The sequence below is a fragment of the Cyphomyrmex costatus genome, unplaced genomic scaffold (assembly GCF_001594065.2).
Source record: "Cyphomyrmex costatus isolate MS0001 unplaced genomic scaffold, Ccosl1.0 scaffold683, whole genome shotgun sequence".
Lineage (NCBI taxonomy): Eukaryota > Metazoa > Arthropoda > Insecta > Hymenoptera > Formicidae > Cyphomyrmex > Cyphomyrmex costatus.
Window position 1 is genome coordinate 36,552 of NW_017280248.1, and position 17,352 is coordinate 53,903.

The 17,352-nt window shown below is 34.8% G+C and overlaps 2 protein-coding genes across 2 annotated transcripts in view; both read right to left on the minus strand.

Moving 5' to 3' along the window:
- The window catches only part of LOC108780117 (glycosyltransferase-like protein LARGE2), a 7,464-nt gene extending 2,716 nt beyond the window's left edge, over positions 1–4,748 (minus strand). The window contains exons 1-6 of the mRNA XM_018547710.1: positions 4,465–4,748; positions 1,697–1,849; positions 1,499–1,629; positions 1,240–1,423; positions 281–825; positions 39–188 (exon numbers count right to left, since the gene is read on the minus strand). Coding sequence (XP_018403212.1) covers positions 39–188; positions 281–825; positions 1,240–1,423; positions 1,499–1,629; positions 1,697–1,775 — 1,089 coding nt within the window. The 5' untranslated portion in view covers positions 1,776–1,849; positions 4,465–4,748. The remainder of the gene's footprint in view (positions 1–38; positions 189–280; positions 826–1,239; positions 1,424–1,498; positions 1,630–1,696; positions 1,850–4,464) is intronic.
- A 1,944-nt stretch (positions 4,749–6,692) lies between these two features.
- mesh (sushi domain containing 2 mesh) lies at positions 6,693–16,890 on the minus strand. Its single transcript, XM_018547711.1, has 16 exons — positions 16,473–16,890; positions 15,662–15,903; positions 15,054–15,241; positions 14,514–14,829; positions 14,186–14,354; positions 13,858–14,115; positions 13,298–13,494; positions 13,081–13,226; positions 12,718–12,999; positions 12,018–12,487; positions 11,270–11,544; positions 10,570–10,996; positions 10,091–10,273; positions 9,247–9,645; positions 6,921–7,071; positions 6,693–6,841 (listed from the first exon to the last, which is right to left on the minus strand). Exons 1-16 carry the CDS (start codon positions 16,888–16,890, stop codon positions 6,748–6,750), a joined length of 4,215 nt encoding a protein of 1,404 aa, XP_018403213.1. The 3' UTR covers positions 6,693–6,747.
- Between the last annotated feature and the right edge of the window lie 462 nt (positions 16,891–17,352).

Genomic DNA, 17,352 nt, shown 5'->3' on the forward strand with positions numbered 1-17,352 from the left:
CTCTCTCTCTCTCTCTCTCTCTCTCTCTCTTAACTCACTGGAAGTGTGCTCTCGTGCTTGTCACAGCCAAACAAGCGCTTTCGCAACAGATTGCCATCCATTTCGAGGAAGACCCGGTGCAATTTTCGAAACTCGTTAACGTGCTTATTATGAACGTCTTGCTTTCGCGGGGAATTCCAATGGAGAATCTAAAAATAAAACGGACGCGCTCGGTCAAAAGTCGATCGATTTCCATTCCCGCGACAACGGTACAATCGAAACTACAATGTACGGGACGTACGTTTATGCGATTTGTGTCGCGATAGCATGTGTCACTTAGCGTGTGATCGCTCAGCTGTATATTCCAGGTACATTCTATTTTGTATACGATATTCGACTGCTCATTGATCACCGCGTTTATCACGTCCTGATCGGCCAGACTTGTCTCCGGTATGTGTCCCAACACGCGTTTCGTCACGCTTTCCCAGGATCTCGAGAACTTTCTGTCCCGTAAACGTCGCAGGTGCATCAGCATTACACCGGTGTTGAAACCACGGCCTAGAGCCGGCCACGGCCGCTGGCCGTACGACAATGCCTTCACATACCAATTACTCTGGTTCTCGACCAAGCCCAGGGCCTGGCCAACCGAGAATCTCTCGAACATCTTCCACAATGGATGCATGTCAGTCAGAATGGTTACGTCCGTGTCCAGCACGAGCACTTTGTCCTCTCGCATCGCATCCGGCAGTATCAACTTCAGGAGACCATACACCCCCGAATAGTGCTTGTTCGGTATCCACGAGACTCTTGGCACCCAGATCTCAGCCTCGTAGAACGTTACATTTACTAAAATATAATTCCTTCGAGCGATTAGAGGTAAAAAATAAATAAATAAATAAAGTATCTCTCGCGCGGGGGATTTCGTTTGACACGCATCTATCTGATATATATAAAAGTATCTAGAATATATTATATGAAAAAAACTATTTTCTCTACTTCTTTTAAAAATTTCAATTTTAATGACACTTGAAGTACACGCCTATATTAGAAAATTTAACAAATTTAACTTAATTTAACACATTTAAAGTTAAATATAAATATATTTTATATTTACGTTGGAAAGGTAACTTTTTTCTCTATTTTTATTTTTTTTATACATTGTACGCCATGTTAACACAGACGTGGATAAAAATTAGGTTCCTCTGCTGCCGTACGCGTCACAAAGGGGTAGTGCGTGCTCTGTCGTAAAAGCGTACAAACCATGTGGCAAATCCCACGTTCGGAACAGGGTCGAAAGCGTTTTCCTCGCAATTTCGTCGACGAGCAAATGAAAATGCAACGGATTCGTGCGATAAAACAGAATGGACTTCACCACGGTTACGAGAGCGAAGGTTGAATTGTATCCGGCGCACACCATGGCTACGTGTATCGTATCGCATTTCACCTTGAAAATGTAGAACATCACTTGCCGGTATGTACGACGGCCACTGATGAAAGTATAAGGTTTACGAGCGTTTACCTCGAAATTGTTTTTTAACTGCGACCGTTCGGGAGAGCGATCTTCCGCCCGCAAATTCGATCTCTCCACCCCCGCCGATAACGATCGCCACTTCCCTCCGACGCTCGATTTGCCTATCTCCACGGTGGGAACTGGAAACAACGTTCTCTGATGCTTTTCAGTGCTAAAGAAAAATCAATGTAACGATGTCGCAATTACCGTTCAACAGCAGGTACAAGTAAAAAACCACGGATGGTACTAAAATGCCGAACAAGCATCCTAGCCATGATCGAGCCATTGTAATATGCCGTACATGTTTCCCAATTCGTGATATGATGTCACGAATCAATTAGGCTAGACGCACGTTGAAATCTACGGAAAAAGAAGGGAATTAATTCCAGAAAAACGCGATCAATATTGATCCTGATGTCCCCTTTAAGTTGAGGATGCATTAGAGTATTTTATACATTCAACAAACTGTATAGGTATATACATGCGAAAGTTATGTTTTTAACATTCTACTTTTATTGAACAACATATTTTTATAATCTATTTAATTATTTATTATTTTTTATTGTTATAAGAATAAAATTTTAAAAAATAATAAAAATTTAAATTTTTTATATAAGTACTTGAAGTGTTATAAAAGTGATTCATGTAGTTACAAAATTTATTTATCTGCTTATATTTGCAAATCCCATCTTTGCATTATAACGAAACTTTACATAATTCATCTTGAATACTGAAGTATAATATTTATATTTTTGTCATTATATTTTATAATGCATTTTCATATCTTTTAATTAGAATACAGATAAAAGTACTACTTATTGTAATGATCTTTAATCCAAGTTCTAAAGTGCTGCTAAATTTTTGTATTAAAGTGAAATACTCTCGGTATAACTTTATGCCTTGCAATTTACTGAGAAATATTATCTTTGATGCCTGATAAGAAACTCGAGTGTCAAGTTTCGTCTAATTATATTGGACGACTTCGAACATGCGCTAAGCGAATGGCAGCCAGTTTTGCAAAAATAACACGCTATCATTATGGTAAATTTGATTAGTGCTTAATAATAACTTGGCAGCGCGGGGCATTATTAATAGACGCGTACACTCTTCATTCATTCAGCTCGTTCGATATTTGATACGTGATGAAAGTCAATAGATCATGTTTAACATACGGGTTTATGAATGCGTTATATCCAATTTCCTCACGTTGTACATACATAACAACTATACGAATGCGACGCAATCATAATGCATGCAAATTAGCGCCATAAATGAAAATGTTGTATTCCTTGCGCAGAAATTCGAGATAATTATACCGCATGATGCGAATTCATGCATCAGCATTCGATGCATGTTAACAGGCAGACATTAATATCAAACTGTGCCGTAATAAATAAATGGAGTCTAGTATAAAGTATCCGGGTTTAATACCCAATATGCCCTATTCACTATTTATGGGTATACGATGAAATCAAGAGATATCTTTAATAAGTTTTAAAAGATGTCCGTCTGACTCGATTGTATCAGTTTATTCATTCTGTTATAGTCAGTAAAACAAAATGTAGAATATTATAGGCGTGATGTAATATTTCGTAGTAATTTTCTTTCTATAACTTGTAAGTGTAGGTATAAGTAACGAGAAATGGTTATTAATTCCTGCAGTTTATTTTGTTGTAGCTCTGTATTTACAATTTACAATACACGTACTTAGTTTAGACTTTCGACAATGTTTCGTTTATAACTATAAAGATGAAACTCTGTAAGGTAGAATCAATATAGCTAATTTACCCACACAACATATAGTAATATTAATTCATTAACATTTCTGCGATTACGATTAAACAGACATGTCAGGTAATAATACTGGATATAATTAAAAATTAATTTAAAAAATGTTAAGTGAAAAAGTTAATAAAAAAAGCTTCAAATTAGTTTTGTGCGAAATTAACGCGAGACTGAGTTTAGGTAAACGTTTGCTTTGCTTTTTTTGGACTATTCTGTAATCACCTTTCCACTGTTAATTGGACAATGCGACCCGGTTTACATTCTCGGACAGTGACATGCTTGTAACGTACACCCGCACGTTCGGTGACAAAAAAAAACAAGTAAAATTTCAGCCTTTTTAGCTTATCTTTTTATTTCCTATGCCAGCTTCGAGTTCATTCACAGTTACATTAAAGCCGTAACCACATCAGTGATTGCGTGATTAGATTGTAATTAACGACAACCAATCAGAGCAGAATATCACCGAAGTCTTTGCTGTGATCGGATAAAAAGCAATCGCGCAATCGTTAATGAGATTACGGCTTTACGGACTACTACATGATTGTATGAATCAATTATTCACAATCGCCGACGCGCGATGAAGCGCTCTATTTTCGTCGAATGTTTTTCTTTTTTTTCATACCTGCAGCAAAAAAATAACAGAAAGTGCTAACAAATTATTTAAGAATTTAAATAAAACAGGAAGCGCGACGAGTTACAACGTTTTCGTTTAACTTTCCCATGATTTCATATCTATTTCCATTGTTCGCGTTTATTTAATTTTTTCGAAGACTTAATTTGGACGTAATACACAAATTGAAATTTTGAAAATAAACACTTAACAATATAAATTCTGTTGCTAAAGGCCGATACAAAAATCTGGAGCCTGTTTTAAGTACAATCTTAAAATGTCATAAGCCAATCAAAGGGCAATCTCTCTCTCTCTCTCTCTCTCTTAAGACATTACTTAAAACGGTCTTAAAAAGAAAGAATCAACTATAGCGGCCTAAGTCGATGCGCAATTCGCAGACTATAACCTTCGCGATACGCAAACGATGAGTGTTTTCCAATTGATAACACAAATCGACACAAGTGTCGTTCTATCTTTGTCAATCTCTAAATGTCAAGAAAGATAGAACGATACTTATGTCGACTTGTGTCATCAATTGGAAAGCACCCGATAATGACTACCAGTGGCTACCAGTACGTACCCAACACCGGCTCGATTGTCGTCGCTCTCGTTCCGTGCATCCGGTGATGCCGGTTCACCCGGTTCGATCCCTGGGATAAGCGGAAGTACAGTATCCGCAATTTCTTCGCGGAGTAAAACACTGACGCGAAGCGGATGTCGCAGTGCGTTCTCTCTCTCTCTCTCTCTCTTTCGAAACGACGTGCCTCACTTTATTGTCGTTGGCGACAACGTAAATTGCCGTAATTAGCTCCGTCGCGACGATAACACGACAGCAGCACTCCCACCGGCCGAGCGAAAAGCACAAGAGCGCTCCTCGCATCAACCGAACGACGCAAGTCGCAACGTTGCTATAAAATAACGTGTCGCAACTATCGTCGCACGATCGAAGTTCTTGCGCAAACATAAAAACTGTCGGTAACAAACGTGCCGATAACTCGTTCTCGACGCAAGATGGCAGTTCTGTCTTTGTCGCGTGCGGTGGCATCGACATCGAACAAGTTCGGCCGCGCCGTCACTGCAGCATCGCCAGGAATCCTGGGATTCGAATGTTTTACCAAGGGTTGTGTTCTGAGATACGCAAAAAGCATATGATGCACCATTTGTCCCCGTTATATTCATCAAAGAATAAAAACGATATCTTATGCGCTGTATGCATGTTTCGGAACGTACCCCAATAAAAAGTACAATTGTATTATACATGAAATGTACTTCGAATTGATTCTACAGAATTACGTGTAAAATATATTTATATCCTACTATTATAAAATCGAAGCATAAAAATACGTAACTTATATTATAAGTAACTTAAATTATAAATTGCCATTTATTTGTCAATAGTACTTGAACACCTCGTAAAGAAATTCGAAAAAATTATTTTTTTAATAGAGAGGTTTATAATCAATCAATCGGTACCGATCAAGACAGAGGAACGGACCTTTATATTAATTTTTTTAATGATTTTTATATTGACTGACGATCGAATCTCTATCGCGTGTCGTTTTTCGACAACAGCTGTACTTGGGCACCTCGTAAAGGAAGAGAGAAGTTCGCAAAAATTATTTTTAATAGAGAAAATCATAACAAATCAATCGATATTGTTAATGTAAACCGTTTACAGTGTTCACAGTTTAATAAGTAATTATTTGTGTTAGACTTCTGTGCAAAACTGCATTAATATAACTAAGAGGTCAAAGAAGGACACGACTCTTATTAGAAAATATAAACATATTAGTTGATATTAGTAATATACAGTTAGTATGTGTATATTAAATACATTATGTAACCAACAGATTATATAACTTTCTTTTGTTATATATATTTTTAATAAAATTCTAAATTATTAAAACACACAGAAGAGTAAAAAATAATCTTATATTTGGTAATATCTTTATTTTTAAAATTTAATTCTTAAAATAAGATTATATAACGTTTGACTAACATATAATAACTTATTTACGTAAAGATATTTTACGCAATTAAATTAAAAAAAAATATTCTCATTATTTAATAATAATTATATTATTATAATTATTAAAAAAATGTTATCAAAAAAAAAGAAATATCAAGAAAATAACATCTTTAAATCGAAAATCAGAATTTCTTTAAATTAATATCAAATTTTTGTTTTGTTGCACCGTATTCTTAAAACAAAGCTGTTCGTATTATTAAATTATTTCTTTTTAATGCCATCTTATATGTGGTCTTACCATAAGATAATGTCAAAATAGCTGCTCGCAATTTGATTATTAAAATTCACTTATCAACCAATTATAATTTATTTTAATGTATGTATCATATTGATGTTATATTACTTTGTTACTTTTTGCACTTTAATATTGCCCTTGCAATTACATTTATCAACAATTTCCGAATAAATTCATAAATCCTGCCTGCAGCATAAATAGTGCAATAGATGAGACGGAACATCATTCACAACTCGGGCAGTTTAAAAAAAAAAAAGATTCTTCTTATTCTAATTCATTATTGTCTTTAAAATTTGATTGGTTTGTAAGTATGCTTAATTTAAAGAAAGAAGACAGTGGTGTTTTCTTTTATCGTCATGCAGACTTACATATAATGCAGACTATAATAGATTTATAAAAAAAATAAAGAAAAAGAAAACTCTATATAGTCTTATGTTGTCGCCTTAGGTGTAGTTTTTTGTAAACATGCACTTAAATAAAAAGTATGACATAATGTCCCACCGAGTGAGAATTGGTGAATCAGAAGTAAATAATGTGGAATGATATATGAATAACGTACAAAAGTTCTACATTTCTAAAAATTTGACACAAAATTTCCTCTAATTTATTTCTGTAGCTTTACTTGGACTGTAGATGATAGACTCCTCGTCCTCGTTGATCTTACGCATCCGTTGCAGTTCTGCTTGCCGCGTCCTGAAATATATCATAGCGTTTTTGTTACGATCATGTACATACAAGATTCACTTCGGAATTAACGAAATAAATTCGATACCTTTCTAAGGCCTCCTCTTGTTTTCGTTCTTTCTTGCGGCTCTTAAGAGCTCGATATCCAACGCAAATGACTATCAATAGAATAGGGACCAGGCAAGCTAGCACTATGCCGCTGGTAATGCCTGCTTGACGAGAGCTATATTCCTGCTGACCTGCGGTGTGCATAATGAAACACATCGTACATTGTACTACATGAACGTATAAAAGACAAGTAATCAAATAATTGCAAAAATTTTTTAATCTAAAAAAGGAAATAATTTACATTTCGTCCTCAAAAGGACTCAAATAATGATAGAATTTTATAAAGAATCATAGGACGGGATGACGTATTGTTTTTCTGACATAAGATGTAATAAAAGAAATTTTTTGTGATAACTTTCTCTGTAATAATATGTATATATAATAGAAGAAAAATATTTTTAAACGGAATACACAAAAATGGTATACGCAATCAGCATATGCCATCATTTTAGAATGCTTAACTTTAATCTCTTTCTATTAGAGAAAGAGAGGGACACATAGAGAGAAAGAGAAGAGAGATTATCTCAAAATATAATATATTTAAAATTATCCAAGCCAGTTTATTATAAAATCTCATGAATATTTCGCATTACAAAATGATAAAGTTTATAATAAATTTCTAATTGCAATTCTAATCCCGTTTATATGTTGTATAATAGAGCATTATTATGATTAAATTAATTTTTTGTAATAATACATCGAATAAAATATTTAAGTAAAAGAAGGAGAGGACAAAGAAATACCTTGTGACAGGAAAAATTTACAACTCTGGTAGAAATTTCCATTCCATTCAAATGCTGTTCTAATGTTGCATTATAGTATAATGTAAATCACATACTTTTTTTTTGTTAACTTAAACTCTGCGCATGCATGTGGAATAGAAATTTCCCGTCATTTTATTTAATGATGTATAAAATTTTATTAAGAATCATTTACAATACGTGAACACAAATATGTGCGATTAAATTGTAATTAAATACTATCGTTGCAATTATATAAACCGATGATACAATTAAATAGTTGCTACTGCATTTAGTTGCCATTGCTTTTAGAACCACGTAATCTATTATGCTAACTAATTATTGTTATGCATATACGTATAGGTGATATAAAAAGTATATTTTGAATACAGTTAATACTGTATTTCTATTCCACAGCAAGAACAGTACAGATATGTAGTATCTCTATTATTTACAAAATACTAAAATGTCGACTGATAACGGATATAACGTATTTGAAATATTATCTTACCCTTCTAAAAAGAAAAAAAATTATCAACAGTTATTTTTATGCTAGATTTTAATCAGTCGCGCATCAAATTAATTTTTCGATCGATATATATATATATATATATACACATATATATACATACAATAATAGCTATAATATGGTATGTTGTCACAAATATATTAATATTAAGAGCGAAAATAACTCGTATTAAATATATGAAATTAAAAAGGTTAAAATTAAACAAACAAATAAATGGATGGCAAATTAATAATAAAACTTATGTATTTAATGAACCGGTACGATTTGGCTTAACACACTTTTTTCAGCCGTTACAAACATTCGACCAATCGAATACAATTAAAATAAAATAAAAAAATTTTCATATAAAACAATACTGTCGTAAAAATATACAACCTACAGCTGAAAAAAATGTTTATCAGTTTTAATATTGTATTTGATTGGGTAAATATATTTGCAACAGTTGAAGAGGGCTTAACACACACAAAGCCAAAACATTCTATTTAATTTTATTAAATACACACGTTTCATTAATTTGACACGTATTTTTGTTTGTTTAACTTCGATCTTTTAACTTTTACAGGTATATTAATTTTTCACGTGTGTACAACAGACATTCTTACATGTATAAGTATGTCCAAGATGTATGTTACTTGAAACTGGAATCAAGATATACAATGTATATTGTCATGGTCTGATACACACATACATATTGACTCAAAATGATGCGTGGAAATACAGCAATTTCTGAATAGAATATATCATTTTTACTGCAACTGTATACTATATTTACTACTAATACCCGTTTCTACTACTATAGATTTTGACTTTAATCTTGGTTTAACTTACTTTTTTCTTTTTCTAGTTCCAAAAATTATAACATTACAGAGTAAGTTAAACCGAGAGTAAGTATTATAAGTTAATCTACATTGATAGAATTAGAAAAAATTGTTTTCAGTACATTGCATATTTCTACTGACATAAGAGATAAATATCTCTTATAATTTAAACGTCGCTCTCTTTCGAAGGACTGCCTGTTTTTCTAATCGTGTCCGTGCCCGAATCTGACCCTGCGGGTGAGATAGGGTCCTTCAAATCCCATTCTTTATCCTCGAAGTCAATGTCCGGTCTATTGGGTAGGGGTTCATGGGTACGGTACACTCTGTCGTAACTACGGCGCTTTCTAGTGCCGCTATTAGTTTCAATTGTGCTAGTGTCGCTAATTGGAGTAATGGCCCTATCATCGTACGACTTTAGCGCGTTCTGTTTCAACGTGGATTCATTGTCGATACCAGAATCACGCTCGGAATAACGCCAAGATTTCATCGAACCTCCCCGCGATCGACTCCTTCTCATATAAATAAAGCCACCGGCGATGCAGGCCACCACGGGTATTAACACGGCGCAAATAATGCCCATTACGGTCCACGCTGTACGCTGAGCGTACTCGATTTGACCTATATTTACATTATAACAAGCGTATCAATTGTAGCACGAGAATGGAAGAAATATTAATTTGAAAATTACGTCGGAGGAAATAGGAAAAGAGATCACATTGAGAAATACATCAAGAAAATAAAGGGAAAAAAGGAGAGCTACAAAAATCGTGCCAATTGTTCAACAGGATTATTTATGTTAGCATTTCTATTAGCATCGGCAAAAACAGATAATTCATTAATTACTGTAAGATCAGACTTGATTTAATTTTTAAAACTAATTAATAAAATTTGAATTTCGTCTCGAGTTAATCAGTCTGATAAATGCGCTATCGATAAATATTTTCTTTTACTTTATATCTTGTTGCATTCTTTATTCTTGTACCTCATTTAAGATCATGTAGCAGGTACGATGAGATTGCAGTGAGAAACTGATGCGTTAAGTATAATGCAAATATATACTCACGAAGGCATTCCGTGTATCCGTATTCCGGAACGTTCCATCGACCTTCCGGTGTACATACTCGACGTTGATCACCAATTAGTATGAAATCCTGGTTACATTCGAAACTCACTTTCGTTCCCGGGACAAATAGGAAATTACTTTTACGTCCGAAACGTGGTGTCTCCAATATACCGCAGGATACAACTTGAAAATAAAAAATACATAAGTATATAATATAAGCATACGATAAACAAGTTTTTATAATATGTAATATATTTAAATGAGGCGTCGAATGGTTCACCGCTCGGTGCGATTGACTCGCGATCTGTTAGATCCGAGTTCAATCCCACATGAGCCCACACTTGTGTGGTGACGATTTGAACAGACCACAAGACCCATAAAGGGTTGCCGAGCCAATGATGTGATGATGAATATGTTTAAATATTCAATTTAAGTTTAGAGTTATTGTAATACTTGAAAACTGTTTCAGGTTTACTTACTTTCTTTATTGTTCAACGCTCGGATTTGAGTATAGCTGTCGTAGTAATTGCGAGTAAAATGCGCTAAATCTCGATTCAACGTCATAACGTAATCGTACTGACACTGATATGAATCACCGCATAGATCAATCGCGCGGTTTACATCATACGTCCTATTTACTGGGAGTATCTCTGATGGATATTTTCGAAATTCCGGCTTGAATGTGCGATTAGCATAATAACTCGCCGTTCTACCAAATTCCCTGTGAAATAAAGCCGCTCCTAACAGTTTATTCTCTTTGTCTTCTAACATCCACTGTATTGCAAAATCTGTATGAACAGTCTCTGAATGATTTACACTGTTGATTGGGACTTGATATCCTTGCGGATTTGTCAAATCGTCTAGGGGATCAAAATTCCAAACACCAAAAAGTCCCGTAGTTTTATTCTACAAAAAAAATTTTGTTCTACAATATCCAATAAATATAGATTTGGAATAACTAATAGACTTGTTCTTTTTAGCTGAAAATTTTGCATAGTTTATCTCTCTTTTTTTCTTTCTACGTTGAAAAAAAACAAAAAATGAATAGTACAAAAAGTTTAGCTTAAAAAAAATATTATACTTATACTCTATGTATAAATTTTACTTATGTACATTTATAAGTATATTAGTTTCAATCCTCAAACATGTGTAATAGAAAAGAAATCATTCTCTTCTTACCACATATGTCCATGGTAGATACGTCCGAGCGCATAAGAAACCTTCGTTCTCAACGACTTCTACACCAGCACCAGTGTCGAGCATAACAATAACTTCGCTCTGATTCAAAATATATGTGGGAGTGTAAACGACGACCCCGGGGAAATGTTGGAATTTTAAGGCTGGTCTATCGAAGTATATTCTTTGACCATCTGCGAAGACATCAAGCCGATATCGCCATTGCGCATGCTTGGGTCTCAAACGAACTTCGATGGTAGCGGAATTATTTCCCCTCACTGTAAGACATATAACGCATTAATTATCATCGTATCATTATTATTAATAAAATGGCAATATATTAATGTTAGACGGAGGCCAAAAGATTACTTCAACCCTCCAAAGATGATGTCAAAATCAATAACATAGTCACCGATGCGGAATCTATGAGATCCATTTGATTAATTATATGTTAACTAAAAAGCGTTAATTAATTTTATAAAATAAAAATAATGTAATAAGTATTCGAAAAATGTGTGCGTGTATATGAATACTAAATTTATTTTAATAACATAGTTTATGTTTTTAGAGAGAGAACACTATATGGTTTTTATTTTAATAGCAATATTTTAAATTTGCAGATGTAACACAAAGAGTATGATTAAATAAAGTCAAATAGATCCATTACCAGATTCGAAGGGTTAAGAGGGCAATCTGGAGATCGGTAAGTTGCTAACAGGAAATTTTCATGTAGTAGAATAACAGAACTCACCTACTACCGAGGTAAGATGCGTTGCCATTACGTCACCATGGATATTCTTTGGCATTTGTTCAAATCTACCTTGTATATCGAGTTTATCTCTGATATCGTTCACTCGTAGCAGAACGAACTCGCCTTTACCATTAAAGGTGTACTCCACGCCATCAAACGTGACGAAGTGAGGATCACCGAATACCGCTGACACCCCCGGTGATTGATAGGCAATGCAATCCTGCGTCGGTCTTCTTTCAAATCGAAACGTCTCGCAACCAACAGCCTGTTCTTCCTGCCAGAGACAACATGCATACATAGGCACTACATCGTGCCACCACTGTGAGAGAGTCGGGACCTTGTTAGCCTCATTCCATGGGAAGAAGCCCAAATTGTGAGATCGATGGGGTCGCGATCCCCATTGCTGATCATAAGACAGCATAAGAAATCCATTTTTATCGTAACAACATTGTTGCTCCGAACCGTCCAGACTAAAATAAGCAGGAGTAAGTGGTGTACCAAGAGTTTATATGTTATAAATTGTTGTATGAGTAGTGCTTTATTGTGATTTATAAATAAATGATTATCCGAGAAGTCAATATTAGTTGCCATATCGTTAAAAAAAGTGACACAAATATAAAAAATTAATATTTTTAAATCAAACTTAAAAACTAACTGTAAAAATAGATAAACTGTTTCTCCAAACAGGAAGATTACTTACTTGGGCGCACCTGATCTCACACAGTGAGTCGCGCGTTGATTATAATAGCAATCTATATTTGAATCTTTGTCGCAATTGTAATCCGGAAGAAAACGACCTTTGTCATACAAAGCGTGATCTAGGATGCAAGGGCAAAGTGCCACTTCGGCGGCAAAGTTTTTAAGATATCGATCATGCATAATCCACCTGTCACAGATTTTCCCAGCCCATTTCGATCCGTATTGCCGTTCCCATTGAGGCGCGAAGTACCAACCGAGCGGAATCGGTCTGCTCCATAGGCTCCTATATAAAATTAAAATCTTCAAACGCGTGATCTCGGATACCAACCATTAAAATGTAAATATTTTATCTTGATAAACTTACGGTGTTATCGACAGTCCGGAGTATAAATGCGGTTCAGTTAAGTTAATTTGAATGAAGCCAAACACCATATCTGTATGATATGGATTGTACTCGTCTTTGTATTTGGCTGGTTGGATGGCATAATTACCAGTATTGGTATACGATCTCTGAAATGTATAAAACAACTTAACTGACTGCTATTTCACCTTTTCGCTGTTTCGGATTGTCTCATACAAACCTCCAAAACCGTTATGTATTCAAACTCGGGTGTTGTCTTAGTCTCTCTGTATCCCCATAAGGATATCTGGATCCCTGCTCCTAAGTTTGTAGTTAAATTATACGCGTTCCATGTGATTTTTATTTGCGCCGGATTCTTTAAATGAACGGACTCCTTATCAATAAAGAAAATCCTTTCCGTCGCCGTTGCTGGAGTTTCTATGAGCGAAAGTTTTACACAATTTTTTTGCAGATAATAGAAACGCTATTACTTCTCTATCACATGATTAATATAGTCGAAGAAACGTATATACACACTTAAAAAAAATATGGAGTGTGTATTTAACATCATGAATCTTAAATATATTCTCATCGTTGATATAAACGTCGGTATGGATTTAATATCATGGCTCACAGTATGGTGTTAAATTCACATTATGCTAGTCTTTATATAGTGAGAATCATATAAATACCGCGTAATATGAAATTCACATACATGTTTTTTCAAATGCAAGATTGCGAGTAATAAATGATTGTAATGAGAGAGAGAGAGAGAGAGAGAGAGAGAGAGAGAGATCTTACCGACGAAATATTTTCCTTTCCAATCGTAAGTGCCACTATCGATGGCGATATAGAAACGTATGTAGCCTTCGTACTTCAAGAACGGTTGTACGCAAATCGCGCGATTTCTGTCTACTACCGTGCCCATCACTACTTCGTTTTCGAAACGGCACTTGATTTTTTGACTCTCGTTAAAACACGGTCCGGTAATGTTGACTACAGTGCCTCCTAACATGTTTCCTGATTCCGGGGCGAAAACCAGCGGCAGGTGAGCTCCGGCTGTGCATCATCGCGCAGTGAAAATCATTATTCTTTAACCAGTAATTATTAAAAGCAATTGTTCTTTTACCAATGTCTTTATTGCAGGTGCCTAGCATTATTTTTTCGTCTATCCTAAAAATGTGGCGTCCTGGAAAACCATTGGCCCAGCCGCGGCTTGTTAAATCACGGATCGTGGTCGCCTGAGAATAAGGCTTATACTCGTAGCTCTGAGTACCGTTTCCAGCATTAAATCCCACCTATGATGAATGAGTTTTGCAAGTAAATTTATGTTTTATCAGATGGATCATAGATGACTCGTGGCTCTTATAAGAAATATATTTTTTTATTATCTATAATAATTGAGCCTCTTATTAATATTGATATAAAATTTATCCTTATTCCGCGATTGTGCTTACAAATGCAGCGACTCCATTCTCGCCTTGTGTTGTATCACCGCCCGCTTCGGTATGACTCGTCCATTTAATGTTGAGGTAATTAAATATAGCATAAGTGAAAACTTCATCAGTAGCCAAAACCAGCTGAAACGTGTTAGTTGTATGAAGAGACAGGTCGATACCACCTGTGAAGGACATATTTTTCCATGTTGCGATAAGAGCGTGTTTGGGCACGAATGAATCGGCACCGACAACACCCTCACGGATGTCCCACATGACACGCTCTCGCATTTCTACGCCGAACTGATCGGACCTTGCTTGTAAATCCCTCTCAAGCCTATTATAAAAATTATTTTTCGTCAATTTTTTTAGCTTTTTTGAAGATCCACGTATAAAATAGTAAAATCTCCAGTGAGAAATAATCGTCGATTTGATATCAAATCGATGTCAAATGGTCATCGAAATCATCAATTCAACGTTGATTCAACATCGCATTGATGGTCATTTCTCACTGAAAAATTTTCAGAATGGTGCGCTAATTTTTAAACTTTATATCCATACCTAAAATACACTCCCGGTTTTCTACGATCAATATCATTTTCTCTTAACATTCCTATGCGACATTTACTGAAGAAAATACCGATGAAAGCAGGATCATTCTTTTTAGGCCAATCTTTAACGGGAAAGACAAGAGGATATGTAAGATGCTCCGGTGGATCGCTAAATTCCAAGTACCCATTAACAGTTAACTGTGAAACGTTACATCTCATTTAATAATATTCAGAGCAGAGAACCAATTTTTATTTGTCTCTTTTTTAATAACTCCGCGTAAGGATAAAACATCCAATAGAAATGAAGACTGAAATGTAAGTAATGTAAGGGGAGAGTGATAGAAGTATAAAAACAAAACTTTTAGGAAGCGAAAATTAAGACAACGAAAAAGAAACGTACATTTTTCTTTTATATTTCATTATCTCAATGTTCGACTTTTATTACGCTGCTGTCACTCTCATCTTACATTTGACATTCCAATTTTTATTTCTTTATCAAAGGATACCGACGTTGAGATATTCGATTAATGAATCCAGATTTTAAATTAACATATGCAAATATTAAGCAAGCATTTATATTACTATAAATTATATAAATAATTATAAAAGTGATCGTACTCTTGTATAGTTAAATCTAAAGCCAAAGAAAGGCAATTGGAAATTCAAGTTCTTATGAATCTGTAGATTTGTCGCTTGCAGAGCTGATTGGTAATCGCCCATATCATCGGTACCACCTTTATCGAAGTACCAGTACATGAATTCAGATCGAATTTTTTCCAATCTATCTCTTGGTAATTCATAAAACGGTGGATTATCATCTGGGAGAGGCGCGTACCTATTAGCGTCAGGTGAATCCGAATCTGTAAGTATGCACCGAAAGAGGGGATCGATCACTTATTGCACAATATTAAATAATATCTATTAAACGATTATTGTCAATGTTTCGTAAATTTTTGTTTAAACAAGACATCCCTAATCATACTACGTATGTAATTTCTTATATTATTGCAATTTTAAGAATAAATATAATAAATAATTAATGCATCTGTGTGGTAATAAAAACCAATCTTTATTTATATCATTAATCTATACAGGTTTATGATTTATCAAAATGGTTCGTCTCATCCAATGAATCATCCTCGATTCACGTTAAAGTGAGTAACTGATAAACACGCTATGTGATAAGCGCAGTGATATGGATTTTCTTTTATAGTGCGTAAGGTGTAAAAATACATAAGAATTTTAGAATATGTTTTAGACTCGTGTTAGATTATTTTAAATGACCGTTTCAGAAATAGGGCAACTCAGGAAAAATGCAATCGTTTCAAAAGAGAAATTGATGGAAAATGAAATTTCGCAACTATATTGTTGCTTAATACTATACTGATTATGAAACGATGGTCACGCCCACTGATAACGTTTTACTTACCGTATCTTACATATTTCCCATTCTTTTCGTTCGTTGCTCTACCGGAAGCTATTTGAACAGTGGGCGAATCTACCCCGGATTCGCCTTTTACTGCAAAAGCATTTTCTGTCAAAACTTGCACCGAATTTTCTACATTGTTTTTCTTTTCAACGGGCGCTAAATCTTTTTCCTCTACAGCAAGATCTTCAGCCTCTAGAGGAATCTCCTTCGTTTGCGATGGCAAACCGACATTCTCCTCCGTACTTAAATTTTCATTTGACTCAAGTAAATTCAATCCAAATGCACTTTCGAACGTTTCACTTTCATTTTGCGCGATAACGCTACGTAGTGTTAATGAGAGAAGACAAATAAGAACAAAGATCCATTTTAATGATGTGAAAATGCAATCGAGCTCTTTCCACGACGCTCGAGATCGCATTTTCGTGAAGCGCGGTGGTGTACCGACTAATTACTTTAATACGCACAATGGGACTAAACTCGGATTCAAGTAACAGGTCGCGATAACAGATACTGATATCATCGGCTCTGTATGATAACATTTATCTCTTTACTACAGATGGGTGTGTAGAACGAACGGGAAAGTAAGGACCTGTACGCTTTACTTACAAGAAGGGCGTTTCCAGTTACGAAAAAACTTATTTCGTTGATAGAACGATTAAATTGTTTACAATTTACTGTCATAAATAGATTAAAATTCGTAGTTTTAGAGATAAATTATTTATTCGATTTTTGCAACTGTCATATTTACAAAGCAAATAATTTTAGTACGATTAGTTCGAAAATGTACTAAAAATCTTTTTATTCTTTCTTGCATTCTTGCGGAAAGAGAGAGAAAGAGAGAGAGAGAGAGAGAGAGAGAGAGAGAGAGAGAGAGAGAGAG

Excerpts from the sequence above, each read along its gene's own strand:
- mesh (XM_018547711.1), bottom strand. The coding sequence starts at position 16,890 with ATGCGATCTCGAGCGTCGTGGAAAGAGCTCGATTGCATTTTCACATCA. Across the intron at positions 13,227-13,297 it reads AATACATAACGGTTTTGGAG|AGATCGTATACCAATACTGG; the intron begins GTTTGTATGAGA and ends TATACATTTCAG. Across the intron at positions 10,997-11,269 it reads ATCTACCATGGACATATGTG|AATAAAACTACGGGACTTTT; the intron begins GTAAGAAGAGAA and ends TTTTTTTTGTAG.